The sequence below is a fragment of the Calidris pugnax genome, unplaced genomic scaffold (genome assembly GCF_001431845.1).
Source record: "Calidris pugnax isolate Ruff unplaced genomic scaffold, ASM143184v1 scaffold219, whole genome shotgun sequence".
NCBI classification, from domain to species: domain Eukaryota; kingdom Metazoa; phylum Chordata; class Aves; order Charadriiformes; family Scolopacidae; genus Calidris; species Calidris pugnax.
The window spans coordinates 13,992,612-14,012,662 of record NW_015094507.1 but is presented as its reverse complement, the minus strand read 5'-3'; the positions used below and the strand labels follow the sequence as shown (position 1 = coordinate 14,012,662).

Below are 20,051 nucleotides of genomic sequence, written 5' to 3'. Positions count from 1 at the left end.
CCTGCACAGGCCTATTAAAATCACTGGAAAATGTATGTGCCAAGCACTACTTAGAATTAAGCTCTTTCACCACTCTCCTGTATTTAGACAGAAATCAACTATCTTCTGTGTTTGGACAGGACTGACACTGGTAAATCACGCAGGGTACCTTACCTTTCCAACCTCATCCATATCATGCTTACTGCACACACCTACACTGGATTTTGCAAAATATATTTAAACTACTATTTCTTCTCTAAGTTCTGTACACACCACTTCAGTTCTTTCCCACATTACTGGTAAATGTGTACCAAATTTCCTCCAAATCATTCTCCAAAAAATCTACCCAAGAGCAATCTCAGCTGCTTTAAAATTTCCCGTGGAAAGCTTTAGCAATCCATTACCACACAACTCAACCCAACTTAACTTCTTCTTACAATGGCAAAATACCTAATGTTAAATTTTACATGCCTCACTATCTCCTACTTAAGAGCAGTCCCATAAAATTATAAACCAGCTGTTCACTCATGTTCTTCATGCTTTACTTTCTGAAGTCTGTCATTCAGACAACTCTGAGGACAGCTTTGATATTATATCCCAACAAAATCTTTCCTATGTCATCAAATATGATCATCTACCTGGACTTGTACAAAGCATTTGACACTGTCCTGCATGACAACCTGGTCTCTAAATTGGAGAGACATGGATTTGATGGATGGACCACTTAGAGGAGGGCCATGAAGATGATCAGAGGGCTGGAGCACCTCTCATATGAAGACAGGCTGAGAGAGTTGGGGTTGTTCAGTCAAGTCTGAATTAAGGAGAGAGCAATGGAACATCTAGTCTTATTTAGCGCATTTGACAATTATTTGTGCTTCTGTAAACTTAAACAAAACCTGTAATTTTGATCTATTAAAAATAAACCTGTAGTCTGGGGGCCAGGGAGGGAGGGACACGGCAGCAGTCTTGATGAATTTTGAAGGTAGTAATAAAGCATTCCAGCTATGCCGTGGGGAGAGAAGGAGCTTTGTATGTTGTCCTACAAGACGAAAAATTGGCTTCCATCATTACAGGATGATGAGCAAAGGTGATGCCCTCTCTTAGTACAGCACAGTGACAGCAACATTGCTCTTGGTTTTAAAGACCGTTGCCCAAGTTGTGTGGCCAACTGCACTACCAGCAGGCAGGGTCTGTGACTGAGGAATCTTCTTCTATACAATTCAGGAATTCTACAGGATTTCCTAAAATTGCTGCATCAATGAATGTGAAATTAGTTACCTGCTACTAATATTGATTTCAAATCCTTTCAAACCCACATAAAAGGATCAATTAAACCACATTAAGATTAGTTGTTAAAATCCCTGGAAAGAGGGAAGATTTGCAAACCACTGCCTGCAAACTAAGACATTTTCTGAGATCTAAGGAGGTTTTTTGGACAAAGGAGGAGCAGCCCACACTGAAGGAGCTGAAGAAAAAGAATTCAGGACAGGAAAAGAAGAAACGATTGAGATGGAGCCTGGAACTTTTCACAAGACTGGAAAGAAAAAAAGGAATTGAAAAGACCTCTGAGTAGAAATGCTACTCAAGGGCTTTTATGCTTTGACTATGAATAAAGAATTTGCATGTATAAGAAGATATTTTGCATGGTCTACAAATTACCGTTTATTTTCATGTAACTGCCAAAGGATTAAGTTGTAAACTACAGTATTAACAGGGACAGGACAGATCTTTGGAACAATGCTTTTCTGACATCAGGGTGAATTAAGGCTCCCGCACTAAAATGCCACCTCTCTACCCCCAGGAATGGTCACCAGACACAAGGCAGGCACCCAAGGAGTCTGATCACACATCTCCCCAGCAGCTGGAGTTAGTCAAAGTGGGGTTATTTCCAGAGGATGCTGTTTCCCTGTCTTCCCTCCCACCATGTTTACACGCTTTCCCTCCTACATATACTGTTTTACATGTTCTGATATGCCCATTTGGGTTTTGGGGGTTTGCTTGTTTGTTTTGTGGGGCTAGTTAATAGCTGAATGAGTTCAAATTGCAGTCATCCCACATTCACAGAATCATTAAAAGCAAATTAAATGGGAAATGCACACGGGGGTGAAAGGGAATGAATTTAGCCTTAAGACAACTTGGCTTAAGCCAACTGTGAAACAATAACCTGAGCAGTCAGAGAGTGCCTAGAATCCATTTGATCTCAAAGGAGGTCAGAAGCAGTCCTAAGAGAATATTTTTTTTCTAACCGATACAGAAATATTTTCATTTTGAGTTGATGCTAAATCAGAACTTTTCCACTTTTTCCAAATAAAGGGGAAGGAAGTCTTTTGGAATTAATGAAGTAGTATGAAACACTTAAAAATGCTGGAACTTTGTAAATACAAACAACTAAGAAAATGTAGAAGTTCAACACTGAGCTAGGAAAAACAAGCCTTGTCGTCTTTGTTTTCTCCGGTTAAAAGCATTTGTCAAATTAAAGGATTACTGGTTTTCTAGAAGCAGTATTTGTCCAAAATAGCCTATTCAGTCAATAAGATCATCTAGTTTAGCCAGGAAGCCCACGGACTAGGCAGCTGACTGCTGAAGAGTAGGACAGTGAGGTCGGGAAGTCACAGACGGACAAAGAGAAGAGGAAACAAGGGTCCACAACACTTGGGCTTCGAAACCAACTTGAGTGGCTTCATCTTAAAACTACATCTGTATGTGCAGACTACAGAGAAACACCGCTTCCTGACTAAAATACTCAATTAGCCAGCAGACACTCACACTGGCAATATCAGTGCCCAGATGGTTCTACACGTATATAGCTTCTGAAAATACCTACGGAGCCACAAAGCAAGGTGTATTCTGCACATCATTATAGAACCATATTCACTTCAACACGACATGCCTTCCATCACAAGGCAACTTCTGAAAGGAGTAAGTCTGAGGGATGTTTACAATGTCACCACTGCATTGTTTCACAATACAGTCCTGTAAAGTAATCAGTTAAGGTTGCAATCTGGATGAAGACTACGAGGGAAGAGAAAATAGTCAGCAAAAAAGACCCAAGGATTACAAGGAAAAACATGACAACTTATTTAAAAAAATCTATTATTTTCTCTTCCTCACAGGCAGAAATTAGTCTCTTTCTACTGCATCAACAACCCTTAAAGAGTTTCAAGAGTGACAGATAAGCCAAGGGAAGAACAGGAGGAATAACAGGCAAGAAGGCTTTAAGTCATGTAAGTGTAAGCAGCAGGAACTTGATTCAGCAAAACCTATTCTAAAACTATTAAAATAAAACAGCACCATGATACGCAGGAATTGTTTTTTTGTTCCTAAGAGCAATGAAAAAAGAGCAGCTCATTTTTAATTACCTACAGTTAGCCAAGTCTAGGATAATTTAAAACATTTGTTTGCTCTGTCATCACAACAAGTGCCTTGCTACATATTACAATTATTTGATCCACCGTTTCAGAAATCCCTGGCATCAGAGGCCAGTGTAAACAGCAGGCTGGCTAAGAGCCTTCTACACACAGTGATCAGAGGAGCAGCTCTGGAGCACACCACAGCAGAGCTGTGTGCAAGGAGAGGAACACCAACGGGGTGGCATTTGCCCTTCCACTTCTACAAGAAGAAAAAACTCCTCTTGCTGCTTCTTTCAATTCAGTCAACACTTGTTGTGATTAAGGAAAAAGAAAACATCCTGTGCAATATGAATCTTTTCCTGAAGATACGTTTGTCTGCTGCTAATGGAGTTCAGGTATTTACCTGCAGATAAAGAGGCAGGCTTTCCTGAATGGCAGACAGCAGCGCCACGGGCAGCTCCTTGTCCCGCTGGAGCACGGAGTGGGGCAGCAGCAGGCAATCCACGATGCGGAACAAGAGCTGCTGCGCCTTGGAAGTAGCCAGTATCGGTGCCCAGAACTTCACCAGACATCCTGTCGAAAAAAAACCCACCAAAAATCAAGAAAGCCCAAAGCGATTTAGAGTCAGAAAAAAAGAAATTAAAAAAGTCTAAAGAGGCAATTATATTAAATTAGGTAATCAAAGAGTATCAACAGCAATGGAAATGTTTCGCTCCCATGTTCTCATTCCATGATATCTGCTTAGAAAAAGCCCAGTCAAGACAACTCCAGGTCCATTTGCAGCTCAGCACAATGGAAGTACTAAATTGATTTAATACATTGCAATTACAAGTCTTTAAGCAAGTGAACCTGCTTCAGGAAGAGTACAGTTAGGCTAAAGAAAGAACAGTTTCTCACATTCCTGCAGAAAAATTAACTGAAATGGATACGTAACACTACTGGAACCAGCACACGTGCACTTAAACATTTATCTCACTGTGGGCTTTCATCCCATTTTACAGAGAGATGCTGCCTTTGCCTTCCCTTCCCATTTGTCTAATACCTTGGTGCCCACATCAGCAACTCCTAACACCGCGATTCAATGTTAGGAAAACATTAAGTATCTTTCCAACTGTATTTAATGCATCTAATTTGGCAGATGAAAAAGAATGAGGGGCAACCAACTCCATTAAACCAGCATGGTCTCTCCAGACTTTTGTGGGCACTCAGTCCCCAAACGAGAGCCTCAGAGAACATCTTTCTTCTTTTCAACACATTAACGTATCACTTGCGCAGCTTTGAGCCGCTTTTAAGATCTTGCTTTTGAGCTGCAAAAAACCAGTAAAAAGGTGTTGACGTGTAAATACCCTGACTTTGAGAAACATCTTTGCTGCAGGTGAGGTGTAATTTTTCTTGAGAAAATAACTCTATACTCGTGAGTGTTAATACTCAAAATACAGATTAAATAAAACGAGATTCCTGTGTAGTAGTTCCCAGAGACATTCTTAAATTTATATTTAATTAGAAGCAAGAAAGTTTCCTGGATTGAAAATACAGGAATATCCCAAGAAAATATGTATAAGACTTTGAAAATAATGAAAGACCAAAAGTAGGCTGTTACAAGATATTATTAATCTATAAAAGTCATCCATTACCATCTCTAAAAACAACGCAAAACAACATTAATCTTGTGGAGTGAGAGAAAACACAATGATCAATCATAGAGAAAGAGAAAGATCACTTAACAATACTTCTAATAATGTTGTCTAAGCTTCCTGCTTTGAAAGAAACATGCTCATTCCTGCTAAAAGTACTCTCTGTTATCATTGCTGTGATGTATGGGACAGTAGAAGACACAATCTGACCACGGACAGGAGGTGCTTAGATTTTTTAAGTTTCTTGTTTTGTCCTTACAATTTAACAAAGCCCACTGAATGTGAAGAAGGGATTGAAACACACTGAAATATTTTTTTCTTTTAAACCTTTTCTATGTTTCCTTCACTAAAAAGAAAGGACAATTTCTACCACACAATAGCATGAGTGAAGATTAATCATTTCCTACTGCAAGACAGAAAGGAAAATACCAATCTAAAATTACTTTAGAGGGTCCAACCCAACACCTGGATATCTAAAAACATCTAATTTGACGTATGGCTTGTATATCAAAACGTGCAGATCTTGCAATAGAAAAATAAAGTATTTTACAAATGCAAAATCCATTACATTCAATGAACCTTCTGCATCTTGGTCATGCTTTTCACTGTATTCCTTATAATCATGATATACGCTGTGTGTACATGCAAATCATTACCTCTGTCTTTAAGATACATATAGGTTTACTCTATTTTTAAAGGTAAGTGGGTCAGACTGGCACATTCATTCATAATAAACAGCACTCTTATTTCTCCATCTTATCAGCGATTCCACACTTTAATGAACAAATACTAGAATTTGAGCTATATTTAAGAGAAGCAGTTCTAAAAGGAAGCAACTTACGCTCCTAAGCCATTCTCTCCACTAGCATAATTCCAGTAAAAACGATGTAGCCTGTCATAACACTGCTTCACTGCCTTGTCATTGCTTCTGGTTTTGTTTAGGTAAAACAGGCGGTTTTCAGCGATAAAAAACATGAAAACATCATACTTTTGAAAATACCCATTTGCAGGGGCAATTTAAAACAAAACAAGCCACAAGGAAGTTAGACATCAGGATAAAAAACAAACAAATAAGTGGAAGAAAATTAAAAATCTAACTAACATCTTGGTGACTTTGCTTTTTTAACCCATTAAGATGGACAGTGTAGAGGAAAAAAAAAAGCATTAAAAGTCACATTTCACTGATTCCTTAAAACTATTTCCTGAAAGAAAAGAGGTTGCAAAATAATTACCTATGATCCAATATGTAAGCTGCAGACCTTCTGGAGGTCCTTTCTCCTTCAGATAAGGTTTTACATACTTTAATACGTCACCTAAATACTCCAGAGTCTTTGCTACCATGGCAGATTTCTCAGGGAGTGTCTGAAGGCCACTGTAAGCTCTACCAACAGCCTGAGAAGACAGAAACACTGAAATAAATATAAATAAGCTTACTAAGTTTCTTACCAGGTTTCTGTAATTCCCTTTCATACACCAAACAAAATCTGAGATGTGATTTCTTTTCCCTAAAATTGTCCTATGAGGCTAACACAGAGATGTACAGTACCTTAATGAATTGGACAAGAGCATTTTTAGGGTCTTGCTTGAAAACTGACTCTTCAACATGAGCCTTTGAAAGAATGCTTTCTACTTCTGAGAGTTTAAAAATCAGTCTTGTCATTTCAGTCAGCTGCTCCATGTAGGCTTTCCCTGTTTGTGAGAAGAGAGCACAGCAGTAAACCCAGCGTACAGTTATGCTTTTTGATTTACTCTAGTCCCAAAATCATAAAATAAAACACGATTTTAAAATGTCTGAAGTACAAGGATTCTGACTATCTCTCTAGACAAAGAACTTGTGTCTAAACTAGTTATGTTTCTAATACAGACATAGGAGAATGAAGGGTATTAAGTATAGATAACCAAGTCTTTCATTTTACTGATGATTTTCTTCAAAATCTACAAAATGCATATGAAAAACAGTCACAAGAAGATGTGTTCTAGAAGTAATTAGATCTGCAGTGTTTTATAGAAGAAGTAATGAAGTATTGCACTAAGAAAGCAAAATATCCAAAACAGAAAAGGGAAGAATTACTTGCAACTGGATTTTTTTTCCCTTTTTTTTTCTTTTAGGGCATTCACAGCATGATTTCTGACTATTTACTTCAGATTTTCACTTTTTTTCAGAGCAGTTTCTCCATGGGGGAAAAATAGCTTGTCTCCTTGGGAGCAAGTTTTTGTTCTTTGCTTCCAAGGAAACAAGCTCTTTTATCTTTGTTTGTGATAAATTTGTCATATGCAGAGCAGGCAAACTATCAATAAATAGCGCAAGCAGCGTAAAGAAACACATTTTGTAATTAGGTAAAAAGTAAAGGAATACAAACAAAAATACATTTTGTAATTAGCTGAAGCTGTTTGCCAGTTTTGCAATATAGAATCGTTACTGCAAACATGAGGGAAATGTGAACACTTACCAACTGTTCGCTCAGCATCTGTCTTGGCCAGCGCACCCGGCGGTTGATCTATGAACATTTGCAAAACGCATCGAAACCAAGACCGTACCGTCAAAGCTTCGTAGGATGTATACCCCATACTGGAAAAAGCTTCACACAGCGCGCTGCAGAGGTGGAAGTGGAAGAAAAATGGAAAGAGATCTAATAAGAGTACGTTAAAAAAGGCGGCGGAGGGTTTCGTTTGGCTGTAGACACATAAAAACTGCACAGAAACAATTAGAAATGAAGTAACAGGAAGGCCAACTGGCACTCCTTTTGTGTACTTTACAGACTTTGCTCACAATATCCTGATGCCTAAATACAGAGAACATGGTAAATTTGGTAATGCCACACATGGTAATGTAAAAGCATATATATACATATGTTTTCCCTACGTAAAACGAAACAGAGGGAGAAAAATTCACACAATGGGAAATGCTTTTTGGGATCGTTTGACAGTATTATCTGAACTGCTGATGAATTAGGCTGGGAATAGTTTATCTGAATCAGCCTGGAACTTCATATTGCTGGAGGGGAACAGATTTAGACTGGAGATTAGGAGAGGGTTCTTCACTGTGAGGGTGGTGGAGCACTGGAACAGGTTGCCCAGGGAGGTGGTTGAGGCCCCTTCCCTGGAGATATTCAAGGAGAGGCTCGACGAGGCCCTGGGCAACCTGGTCTAGTTGAGGGTGTCCCTGCGGGGGGGTCAGACTAGATGACCTTTGGAGGTCCCTTCCGGCCTGGACAATTCTATGATTCTATGATTGACACTGCTCAAGCTACCCCGGCCATTCCTATAGAGCCACCTCCGGTGCCCCACGCTGCTCTGAAGTCTGCTCAGTCCCAGCTGAGTAAAAGATGGAGAAGAGAAGGTCTGCTTTAGCAAATAAAGACATGTCATGTTAGAAACAGATCAAAAAAGGAAACATAAAAAGGCAGCTTGGAGATGAGAAAGGAAACCGCTCTACTTGATGTACACTTAGAGGCGTATGCATTTCTGTCTGTACACACACACAAGTACATACATTCCCCCACACAGCAAACTTGATGTATGTACCTTCAATCAAACACCCTCTACTGTTTGACCAGCCAGGTGTCAGGCTGGAGTCAATGGCACTATCAACACTCAAAGCACGATCCCTGTATTCTACCGCTCGGTTTTCCCAAAGTTTCACCTGCCTTACCACCTCCACAAGCTGCTGGAGCCACGTTTCCCCAGCGCATCAGCCCCGCACCATGGACTGTGCAGAAACACCTCGCTAACAGGCAGCGGGGCTGTTCCGCTCCCTGTTGGCAATTCCTATCGGATGGGCTCCGGGTGTGCTTCAGGGCACTGAAATTTCTTGAAAATAGTTACACCTTTTCATATAAGAGATTCCTTCCTTGGCCAGTCCTAGGTGCTTTGACTTTAATGAAAAATGCTTGTCCTCTTTTCTTGATGTATGTACATATAAATCTACTTATTTTCCACTGAATTTTTACTCATGCTTGCAACAGCAAGTCAACACAGGTCCAGATGGAAACTGACCTGCATTCTACTTCCCACTGAACAACAGTAACAAGGGGCTTTTTTTCCGAATTCATTTAGTTAGAACTAATTTCACTGAGTTCATGACAACTGTATATTTTGTCTGAACATCCTTGCTGAACCACTATTGACAAAATAAATAAGGAGACCAAATGCAAGGAAATAAAATATAAAAAATGATAATTAAACTCCAGCACCAAAAGAGAGAAAAACAGGATGCCTATGGACTTCATGCTCCTAGTAGCAATGTATAAACAACAAAAAAATCCCTGCCTTATGCACACATTAGGCTACTTGGCCCCAACAGTTCACAAAAGCATTTTCTGCTGTAGTCTCATTCCTGTTTCTCTTGCTTGCTGGTAGGTAAGCCACTTAAGCATCTTCCTAAAACTGAAGAGGCATATTCTCCTAATCCTTAAGAATGGAAAGCATAGTAACGACCTGCTAGAAGCATGGCAAGCCGTACTTTTAAACCAGTGAGCTTATACAGATGCTCAAAGTTAGTTTAAGCAGGTTATACTACTGTCACACACTACACAACATGGATTGGGAGAGGAACTTTTAAGCACGACTGCAAAAGAAACGCCAAAGCTTGTGTGCGTGTTCCTCAGGGCACAGCTCTTCCATCACAACCTTCATCATCGATACTGAAACAGCTGATATGCAGAATAAGCGTCAATCTGAAGGAGACCAGGCAGAGCTTGCAGGGTTTGTAACAGCACCAGCAACGAAATAATCTTTTTACTTTTCAACTGAGAATGTGTGATGTGAAAATTATCAGAACGCAGTAACCATGAAGTCTTAAGATCCCAGTACTTAGATACTTCGATAACTTTTGCTCTACAACTGCCTAAGGTAAATAAGTACATGAATCACGCTAGAAAAAATTGCCATCTTATTAGCATATAATAAAATGACAGCGTTTAGAGCATGATAACTCTGCATAATTTTACCAAGAAAGTCTTATCATAGGTAGTCATTGTCCTTTCACAAGGAAATCTGAGCACCTCACAGCTCTGTTGAGGAGGTCAGGACATACCTTCACCTGGTCTCCCCTTGTTGCCTTCGAGGCAACTGATAGTGGAAAAAATTCTCCCCGAAGCTGGGCAACCGCAACCCCCACAGCTTAGGGGCAAAAATAAGGACCTCTTAAGTCCTATTTCATTCAACATGTGCTAGGTTTGTGCAACTTTGCATGAAACTCACCCTACAAGGGTCATTAAAGAGAAATACTGCAAATCAGAGGAGTGAGTGTTCCCTCTCCCAAGTTCCAAACTGACACACCAGGAACTAAATTCAATCTCTTTTAACATCTCCCTGCAAGAAGGCCACAGCCTCATCTTTGCTGGTTGCACCGAAATAGTCTTTACCATACCCTGATGTACAGCTATGCTCCTAAAAATGTGCGACATTTTTCACTTTCAAATACAGTCCAACATAGACACACTCCCTCTTTCTCTCTCATCTCTCACCTCCCCTGCTTCCAAAGCTGGATTCAGAAGTAGGGTGAGGGGAGGAAAAAAACCCCACTACAACAGCCACCACCACCACTGCCATCCGTCTATCTTCAAGCAAACAAAAGGCCTACTTCAAGCAAATAAAATTTCTCAGGTATATAAAATTCTGACTTACAGTCCTGGGCAATCTGTTCTAGCTGACCCTGCTTGAGCAGGAGCATTGGACAAGTCAGACTATATAATCTCAAGAATGCCTTCCAACCTAAACAATTCTGTGATTCTGTGGAAATTTCATGTTAGCATTTAAAATATAGGAATGCGATACATTTTCTAAATCTATTATTTAATTTAAAGCATCCATTTACCAGGTTTCAGAAACCTGAGCCACATGGACATTAATATACACTCAGAAAGTGTTCAAGCTTGCCAAAAAGAAAGTTTTAATGCATGCATTTCCTTTTCACCATTTTCCTTATACTTTCAATACTGCCCAATCCATCCTCCTCAGGTTCCTGGAGAAGTTCTTTGTTTTGAAGAAGGCAGAACACTGAATACTTGTTATACAGCAGCTTCAGATTTCTATGATAATGTTTATCTTGACTTCTTAGAAGAAGATTTTAGTTTTTGTGAAAAATAAGTCCAGTACTTTTAACTGGAAATTTTAAAGTTTGCCAAATTACATTATTCAGCTTCAAGTGCAGGTTGGGCAGGAGGCTACTGCCTCCCCATACTGTAACAACTCTGCCCCAGTGTAACAACTAAAGAAGGGGTGGATAACTCTAACTATGCAAATTAAAATAAGTTATGGTTCAGGCATTTCACTTAGGTGTAGTAATGCTCTTCACAGAAGTACTTCTACGAAGATATTCTCTAGGTCCCCATTTTCCAACATCTGTTATTAACAACACTGGTTCCATTGGGGAAAAAAAAAGTGCTTTGCTATGTAAAAGACAAATAACTTTTTCAAAATACTTACCTATCTTCCTGATAAATTTTCAGTCTCTTAAGCTATTTACACATCAAAAAAAGCCAAACAACCCAACCCAAATAACACCCACTATCCACTGTGAAATGTCCCAGATGACTTCAAGAAACCTAGGACTCTAGCAGAGGCAAATGAAGCATTACTGTTTGAAGCAACAGCTTCCACAAGCGTAATGAAGGAATGACAAGGTACTGAAAGGACAAGTAACTGCAATTTTTCACCTGTTTTGAATTAGGTGACTTAGGTATCTTGACACCAGCTGAGGCCACACCATGTCATCCCATCCAAACAGCTGCATCATGGATAGAACGGGTTGTGGCTGGAGAGTTGATAGGGCTTTGCTGGGTATATCCAAAGCTAAGAGAGTAAAACCTGATTTTAAAGAGAAAAAAAACCAAAACCGTAGCTCAGTACATCCCTGTTCCACTAAAAAGCACTGAAAATTAATTATGATTAATAATATGCAGTCTTGGGAGTACCAGAAATCTCAGTTAAAACTGGGCAACTATTGTAACAGATAGCATTTGTACACATGCTAAAATGTAGTCCCTGTCCCAAGGAGTTTGTAAATCAAAATGACACACTTGAGGAAAAATGAATGCAAACATACACAATTTTAAATATATTCACAAAACCACAGATTATAAATCCTGAAGGCATAGCTTTACCACCTATGCAATAAAAAACATGTCTTAAAAACTTGTTTTTCTGTCTTTTTGGCCTCCCTTTCTTGCCTCCTCCCACCACTTCTTCTCTTGTACACATAAATATTACTGTGCCTTACAGGGCTGAGTTTTATTTATTTGCTTAGTTATTTTTACACACTTCTCGCAATGAAGAACTGTATTTGGAAAGAATTCACTCAGTAAAAGCTGGTATCTTTCTATTTTTGGATTAGACTCTCATGTATCAGAAGCTACTGTGTAACTAAAGTGCTACGGACAAGCTTACTCTTTAAAAAAAAGGATCTTCATATAATAGTTGCAGATCTAGAAACTGGGACAGTACTTTGTGCAGAGGTTTTGTTAATGAAGCATAACCTTTTGCTGTTTCTGTTAGATCTACTGTGGAATCTATACCTAACACTGCCAGCATAAAAAATACAGCACATTCTTTATGCCGCAAATGACAAATGCATTTAAACTGAGGAAGAAAATGTAATTTGAAATGCTGAGCAGTTATTAGGTTATAGGAAATGAGAGGCATCAAATAAGTTAGAAAATCTGACTTCGGAGGGCAGTGGAATAGAGGGGCTCACTAGTTTCCAAATCCTCCAAGTCAAGTTACATATAAATGTAATATTAATTTCTTAAAACAATGATTTCTAGAACTGCAGGCTTTGAGAAGCTGACTTTGAAAAGGCTCGTTTTCAGAAACAATAATGAAGCTCTTTTAATTAATGGTGTAGGGACATTCTACCTTAAGCTATGAAGGACTTCCCATTTCCTTTTGCCCCTCAGAATAAAAAAAGAAGGTCATGCAGAGTCCCCACTCTGCCTTAGGTGAGGAAGCAATTTGTGCCAGCCTTTTTGGGGATTATCAGGATGTTTCTGCAGCATCAGCCATAAGGTGGGTGGGGGAGAAAGGGGCAGCAGGAAGGATAACATGAGTCCCAGGCGATTTTCCTGGCAGGGGGAGCAGCAGAGCCGTGAGAGCTGCTCTCTCTGGGCTGCAGCCTCTAAGGCAAGAGGCTCCTACCTGTTGGGAAGGGTTTGCCTCCCTCTCCAGTGCTGCCTAACACATCTCCACAGAGCAGGTCACAACCACACTCCCCCTGCCTCTAAGCAGAGTTTATAATAGGTTGTTCTCCCTGCCATTTCACTGCGTTCATATAAAATAAAAAGATATGACGCTGTAGGAAATGAATGAAAGTTTTGACATTAACAACCTCTGCCTTTGATTTGTATCGCTGTTTCCCCTACACGCCTCGGCAGCCCGAGACCACCACCGTTGCACGCTGCCTCCTTCATTAGTGTCACCCACTAACTACTGCAGAGCTGCTTCAAACGAAGGGTCTTTTAACTTTTCTATCGTTAACTCAGTACCTTCTGAGCTTGTAACTTTACCTAATTTGTATCGTGTTGGGAAAAAAAATAAATTTTATATTTCACTTCTCTACATTTTAGTTAAATGGATATCATTGTAACTACAGACTACAATGCGACCCACTAATGGTAAAGATCAAACTGGGATCTCTTTCTACTCGCTGCCACGCTGACTCAGTGCACTCAGAGTTCACACACATATAGAATGTTGTACTTCAACATTAAAAGCCGTCAGTGGAAAGCAAGATTAATAATCAAAATTAATTATGAAATAGTTTTATGACCGTGAAATAGTTTTATGACCATGACCACAAAGGTTCAGCAAAAAACAACAGTCGTGTAATCACCCTTTTATAAATGTATTCAAATGTAAAATACTATTTTTAAAAATTTAGTTTGAATCACAACCATAATGAAAAGAATAGTTTAACACAAAATTACAGTAATCTTCTACAAAAAGGTATAAATTCTGGATATAGTGAAAGAAGTCATTGTCATTTATATCGTATAACATTTGCAACGTTGATTATAACTGTAGGAAAAAAGAAGTCAGGCTTGTACAGCTTCAAACCCCTTTGGAGTCCTCAATCTGTTTGTATTCTATGAAGTAATTCCACATTGCAATATTTCTTCTTGTCAAAACATTTAGTGTGGAATCTACCTTTTGCATTTATGCATGTGGAAGTTACTACGTGGAAGTAGAAATATCCCCAAATCTTTGTGGCCCAGAAAAATAGCAGCAAATGCAGGAGTCGGAGGGAGGGTGAGTGCTAACCTGCAGCCGTGTCGGCGAGCTGTGGGGAAGGTGGCATCTGTGACATCCTCTGGCTTTTCAGATAAGGGAAGAAGTTTCTCCAGAGAGCGCTGGCGACAGCAAGATGGTGCTCTTTAGCCGCTAATGGGAGCTGTGCTTCGGGGGCCGCCAGCCCTGGTTGAAGTCCCTGGTTTACACGTTTGTGCACGCTCCTAGGGAGAAACAACAACAATGTTTACCTTCAATAAATGAAAAATTCACATATTTTTAAAAAACGCCTTTACAACTACTTCGCGCCGTAGAGCCTGAGAACTGAAGGATCATTCCCTGCAATTAAAAGCTTTATGCAACGACATTATGCGTACCGGTTATTTGATGGATGAATGATGGCATATTAAGCACCATAAAGTTAATGTTAATTACTAATGTCAACCATTAATTATATGCTTTTTAATATGTCAGATCAAAATGAGAAATAGGCAGGCTTTAAAATGAACCTCAGCGTTTAGCAACTGCTAGCATGACAAGCAAGCTGCTTACAACCCAAAGCCAGAGGCTTCTTTAGACATTTTTGTCAGCGGGGTTTTCAGGACAGGGTTGTTGTGTACAGCAAGTAATGGCAAATGATTTTGATCCATTGTAAAGCTTCCTTCTGAAACGCATTTCTCATTTGTAAAAGCTCACTAGGTATGAGTTTTGATAAGAGAAAAGATTGGTTTCATCCCGAGGCGCGGCAGACAATGAGGTTTGACAGCAGTGCCCACAGCTTTGTTAGTACAGTGAGGACCAAAGTTACCACCACACATAACTCCCGTCTCTTCCTCAGACAATGTGGCATGAATTCAATAACGCACTCAATTTTCTTTGATTCTTCTAGTACCATTCCTGCTACTTAATCTAATTTGGAAGTTGTGACTTTCTAGAGGTTTAATAGAGATATGTCTGCAGGGAATCAATGTTCTCAGAGAAATGGGGAGGGGAGGAAGCATTAATAAATTTGTCTGGTAGAGCAGGATAGGAGGCATTACTGCACTGGGCTGATCAACTAAATAACGTGCTTATTAAAAACAATCTGTAGGAACGCACTATCATTCCTGTTCCTATTTATCTTCTGGTCAACTCAATTGAGATTGTGCATTAAAGCACAGGCAGCATTATTACATTTGCTTTATTAAATTCTATAAACAGCACTGTAAAGTCAGAGTCAAGATATTTATAAGATAATAGCAAACAGCGGAGGCATCGAGACTTGCCTTAACGCTAACATTTGTAGACCGTAATATTTTTTTCCTTAATTGCCATTCTCACAATAGCAAGGGTTTCACAAAACTCTTCCCCCAGATCTTTATTCTGCGCTCACCCTAATTTGAAATAAACCAAAACAAAAATAGAAAAAAAAAAAAAAAAAAAAACCCAAGCCCTAATTCCCTTAAAAAAAAAAAAAAGAGTAAAAGACCCAAGAAAGCATAGCTGTATAAATTTGAAGATGCACTATAGCAATGTGTAAGGCCAGTGCTTTATGTTATAAACTGTAAAAAATAGAATTAAAATTGAAATAAATTCTGAAGCAGAGTTAGCATGTATCTTTCATCTCTTTACAGACAGGAGAAATATAGCGGGTTTAATATTTTTCCTAGAACTTTTTTTTTTTTTTTTTTTTTTTTTTTTTTTTTTTTTTAAAACAAAAAAAAAAAAAAAAAAAAAAAAAAAAAAAAAAAAGCCCATGCCCTAGTTCCCTTCTGGGAATGTGGGAAAATTATGAAAGAATTACACAACTCACAGCACTCATTAGGACATCTGAAATGGAATAATTTTAAATAAAGAGTAGGTTGGCTGCGAGGCCTTCCCGTACTAGGGTTGATATTAGAAGCGCATCTCATTAGACCAAATTAGTATCCCAAAAATTCTGCCTAACATATAATTTAAAACATAAAACATAGTGGCTGTCAAAGGTAAGGATACCTTATGCCTGCCTGCAGGCACCGATTAGTTTCAATAGGACAGAGAGAGAGGGAATTGAGTCCCAGCTACTTTTCGAATGGCTACATTGAACGGACAGGGAAGGGTACGCAATATGAGGAGGAATCAAGTATTTCTTTGAGAGACAGTGCCAGTCCAAACACAGGAACAGAAGCCAGGAATTCTAAACCCAACATTTATTCCCTCTGTGGTTTCATATAAATCATACAGCCTTTGTTAGCCTCAGTTTCCCAGCCATGATATTTGGATAGTAAGACAGCTTACCCTTTAAGGATGCTGTGAAAACAACCAATGCTTAGAAACTGAGGATTATATTGAGTATGTCAGTTGGTATTCCTATTTACAAGGCATATTCTCCAAGTCAACATGAATTGAAATAGAAGCGAGATTAGCATAAAAAGTCAAGCAATACTTCTTTGGGAGCATCTCTTATAAAAAAAGGACAAAGAACAGGGTGCAGAAACAGTGAGGTCTAGAGGACAAACAATGAAAAAGTAAAAAGCAGGGCTAAAGAAGCAAGTTAAAAATATATTTTTGCCCATTACAAGAAAAAATAGTTTAACGGTAAAAACATAATGGGCTTTTTTGGTTTATTTTGTTAAGGAAGGAAAGCGAAATGCCTCATAGTACAGAGAATAAAACTTATGGGACCGAATTCTGCCCTACTTACACCCAGACTACACTGTAAAATTGCACGAAGACCTTTTTCTCTCCTCTAAATTGCCTCTCTGAAGAAGGGTGCTTTGCATCTCCTTTAGCCATCTATGCAAAGTAGAAGGGTGTACAGACTTCCAAAGTAAGGTAATATATCTCTGTGTCAGCGGAAGGGCAACACGTACAAATCAGTATTTATGTTTATTCATAGTAACCTACACAAATGCTTGCAATAAGGTAAATGCTTAGAATCGATGGGGCATCAATACATGCTGCAGCAGAAGCAGCCAGCCACTTCTACCAACAAGCAAAATTTTTTTTAATTCCATGAAAATATGAATAAATACAATTTTACTTTTTATTCAGGCTTCCACATTTGTCTCACACTAGACAAGTACACAGCCAAACCTCACTCCATTTCTGAAACTCCACACGTGTAGCTTTCCATTGTGTCAAGAGCTCCAGAACTACTGGTTGCCTCATTACAATGGTAATAACATTGGTGTGGTTTTCACTTGTTTTAAATCGCGGATTTCCTATTTCTGCAGGGAGAGGTGTGCTTTTTCATTTTACCATCAGATCAAATAAACCCTGGGTTTATAAAAGAAGGGGATGTTTGTGCTACCTGAGTGAGGATTGCGCTGGATTTATAGGTACAGCAGTAGTACGTGGGATTATTTTCTACATCCTACCACCTGGGTAAGGAATCACAGCCATTTCTCTGGATCCACATTTTGTAATCATGAACCATCCTTTTGCAAACATAAGCCATGCCTTTGCAAGCCTGGATAACTGGGTGGAGGGAAAGTTTAGGTTGAGCTGGAAAAGTAAAACACATTAAATGCAGAAGCCTGCCTCTATGATGCAAACTTAAGTCACTCCTATTCCATAATGTGCTCTGGCCTCGTATTAGCATCCAGACTTAATTCAGAGTCATTTAATTTGATGTACAATCATTCAGAACTCCCCAACATGACAGAAGATCTCTCTCCTCCCACCAACATTGCCAGGGACACATACTACCACCCCCAGGGACTCCCAGAGTATAACTGTAGACGCTGGTTTCTTTACAGATGGTGCTCCTGGTTCCAGTGCTCCCAGTTGCTCTGCTCCCAGACCCACCAGACCAGCCACAGCATCCACAGAACTCGGCTGCCCAGTACCACCAAGATTAAGCTCAGGAAAGTCTTTTGAAAGGAAATGAATGACCTTTTGATGTTGAAACAAATAAATAATTAAAAAACAAGACCTGCAGGACAAACACCCTTGTATAAATCTAGGGAGATTGAGTAGGGATATATGAGTATTTCTAAAATGATAAATGGCTTTGATGCTTAGAATTTCAACTACTAACACACCAGTTCTTTCAAAGAAAACTCAGGCAAAGTAAAATGAAACAAAGCATCGTCACACTCAGATTCAAAGACAAGTAATAGGGGCTTTGTGCTCTCTGCAGATCAATGGAACTTGAATAATACTTGAATCTCCAAACAGTCTCCCTCTTTTTGCATCACTGGAAGATTATCAGCACAGTTTCTCATTTTGATATTTTGGGAACAAAAGCACTAAGCCTTGGTCCTATTTTAATGTTGCCATAGAGGCGTTAACAGCAACAGACAAGACGGGAACTTGAGGCTTCTTCGGCTTTGGGGTAGCTATGAAGACTTCAGCATAAGCAACTGAAGAGATACAGAGATTAGCTGATGCAGGGAACAAAAAAAGTGAGAGTTTTTATTCTACTGAAGAAAAGAGCTTTACATTCTCTTGACAACCCCCAGACACAGAGGTGATGTCAGCTACTTGGAAATGTGCACAACAAAGTTACCATCTTCAGGTTTCTCAAAAAATCAAAAGCCACATTAATACAATTAAAAGCATATTTGTTTCTGCTGAAAAGATTAGAAATAAGTTACACAATAGAGATGGCACTACAATAAAATCCAAAATAAAAGTGACAACGTTGACACTACTCCACGGTGGAAAGCTGTGGATGTGTGTTTCAGGCATCTCATGGTAAAGGCTTTTAGGTTCCTGATCACTGGTGAATGACACCACCACTTGATCTAACGTGTAAAAAGATGAACCTTCTTTCTCTAGGCCATAGTTTTGAATGCAAGTAGGACGGGCTGCAGGACTCTGCACTGAACTCTTGGTTCTCAGCATGTTTAGTAGGTGCACTGACAGCAGGCTTACGAGAATTTTAAGTGCTAAAACATCTAGTTTTGTGAAAACAGCCCCACTGTCTCTGGGCACACAACTTTAGGCACGTAGGGAACTTCAGTGGTTAAAATGGAGTCACCTACAGACTTTCAGACGTGTCAACATTCAGGCTGTTTCTGTGAAACTTGCATGAAGAAATTCTACCCAAGTCAAATATCCAAGTCCTCTTTTAAATCTGTTTCTTTAGGACACAATTTCTTTTTTGATATACCTTCACATAGCACCCATTATATTAAGACTGGTATGACTGCAGTAGCAACAGGACAGAAGTAGTAATCCCACCTCAAATCAGAATTTCTCAACTTAAGTAGCTTCCATATCTGCAATACACATAAAAAGTATCTATAAATTTTCAGCATATTTGAGCAACAGCCTTTTGACCCTTTGATAACAAATAAAACCCCAAAACAAAAAGAGCACAGAATTTTAATCCACCTTTATGGAATTAAAAAATAGATTTCAGGAAGATTAGAAACATGAGAAACTTAAGGCCAAAAATAAATTTTCCCATCCATTAAAAGAAATACTTGAAAAACCCCACAGTTAAAATGAAAGCATCAGTGCCGTGTAAACTGTAATGAAAGCATCACCACCACCACCAAGCTGTACTGCTCACTCTACAAACAGAACTGGAAAAATCATGATACAACATTATCAAACATTAACATGCCTCCATCAGCTCAGTATTTATTAAATCATGTCTCAGTGTTCTTCCTTCGGTTTAATCTGCTTCAATAATCCACAATAAACAGTGTGTTTAAACGTTTACTGCAAAAAGGATGTCAGAGTATTATGGCTGTTTATGTATGTATGTGATGATCACTGATTGGTGTGATGAGGTAGGGAAGGCTAACAAGGGAACAGGGATGCTTTCCAAAACTCTAACATCTAGGATTTGTTATCCAATGCTTTAATTCATCCATTTGTACACACACACAATCATATATATGTCAAGGTTACAACATGCCTTCATCAGGCACAACAGTGTGAAGCATAT

At 39.1% G+C, this 20,051-nt stretch overlaps 1 protein-coding gene across 1 annotated transcript in view; it reads right to left on the bottom strand.

Annotated features, from left to right (window-relative positions):
- The window catches only part of MMS22L (MMS22 like, DNA repair protein), a 91,317-nt gene that overhangs the window by 10,635 nt on the left and 60,631 nt on the right, over positions 1-20,051 (bottom strand). Inside the window, exons 16-21 of the mRNA XM_014964442.1 lie at positions 14,222-14,412; positions 11,623-11,773; positions 7,414-7,556; positions 6,510-6,652; positions 6,196-6,355; positions 3,733-3,902 (exon numbers count right to left, since the gene is read on the bottom strand). Coding sequence (XP_014819928.1) covers positions 3,733-3,902; positions 6,196-6,355; positions 6,510-6,652; positions 7,414-7,556; positions 11,623-11,773; positions 14,222-14,412 — 958 coding nt within the window. The remainder of the gene's footprint in view (positions 1-3,732; positions 3,903-6,195; positions 6,356-6,509; positions 6,653-7,413; positions 7,557-11,622; positions 11,774-14,221; positions 14,413-20,051) is intronic.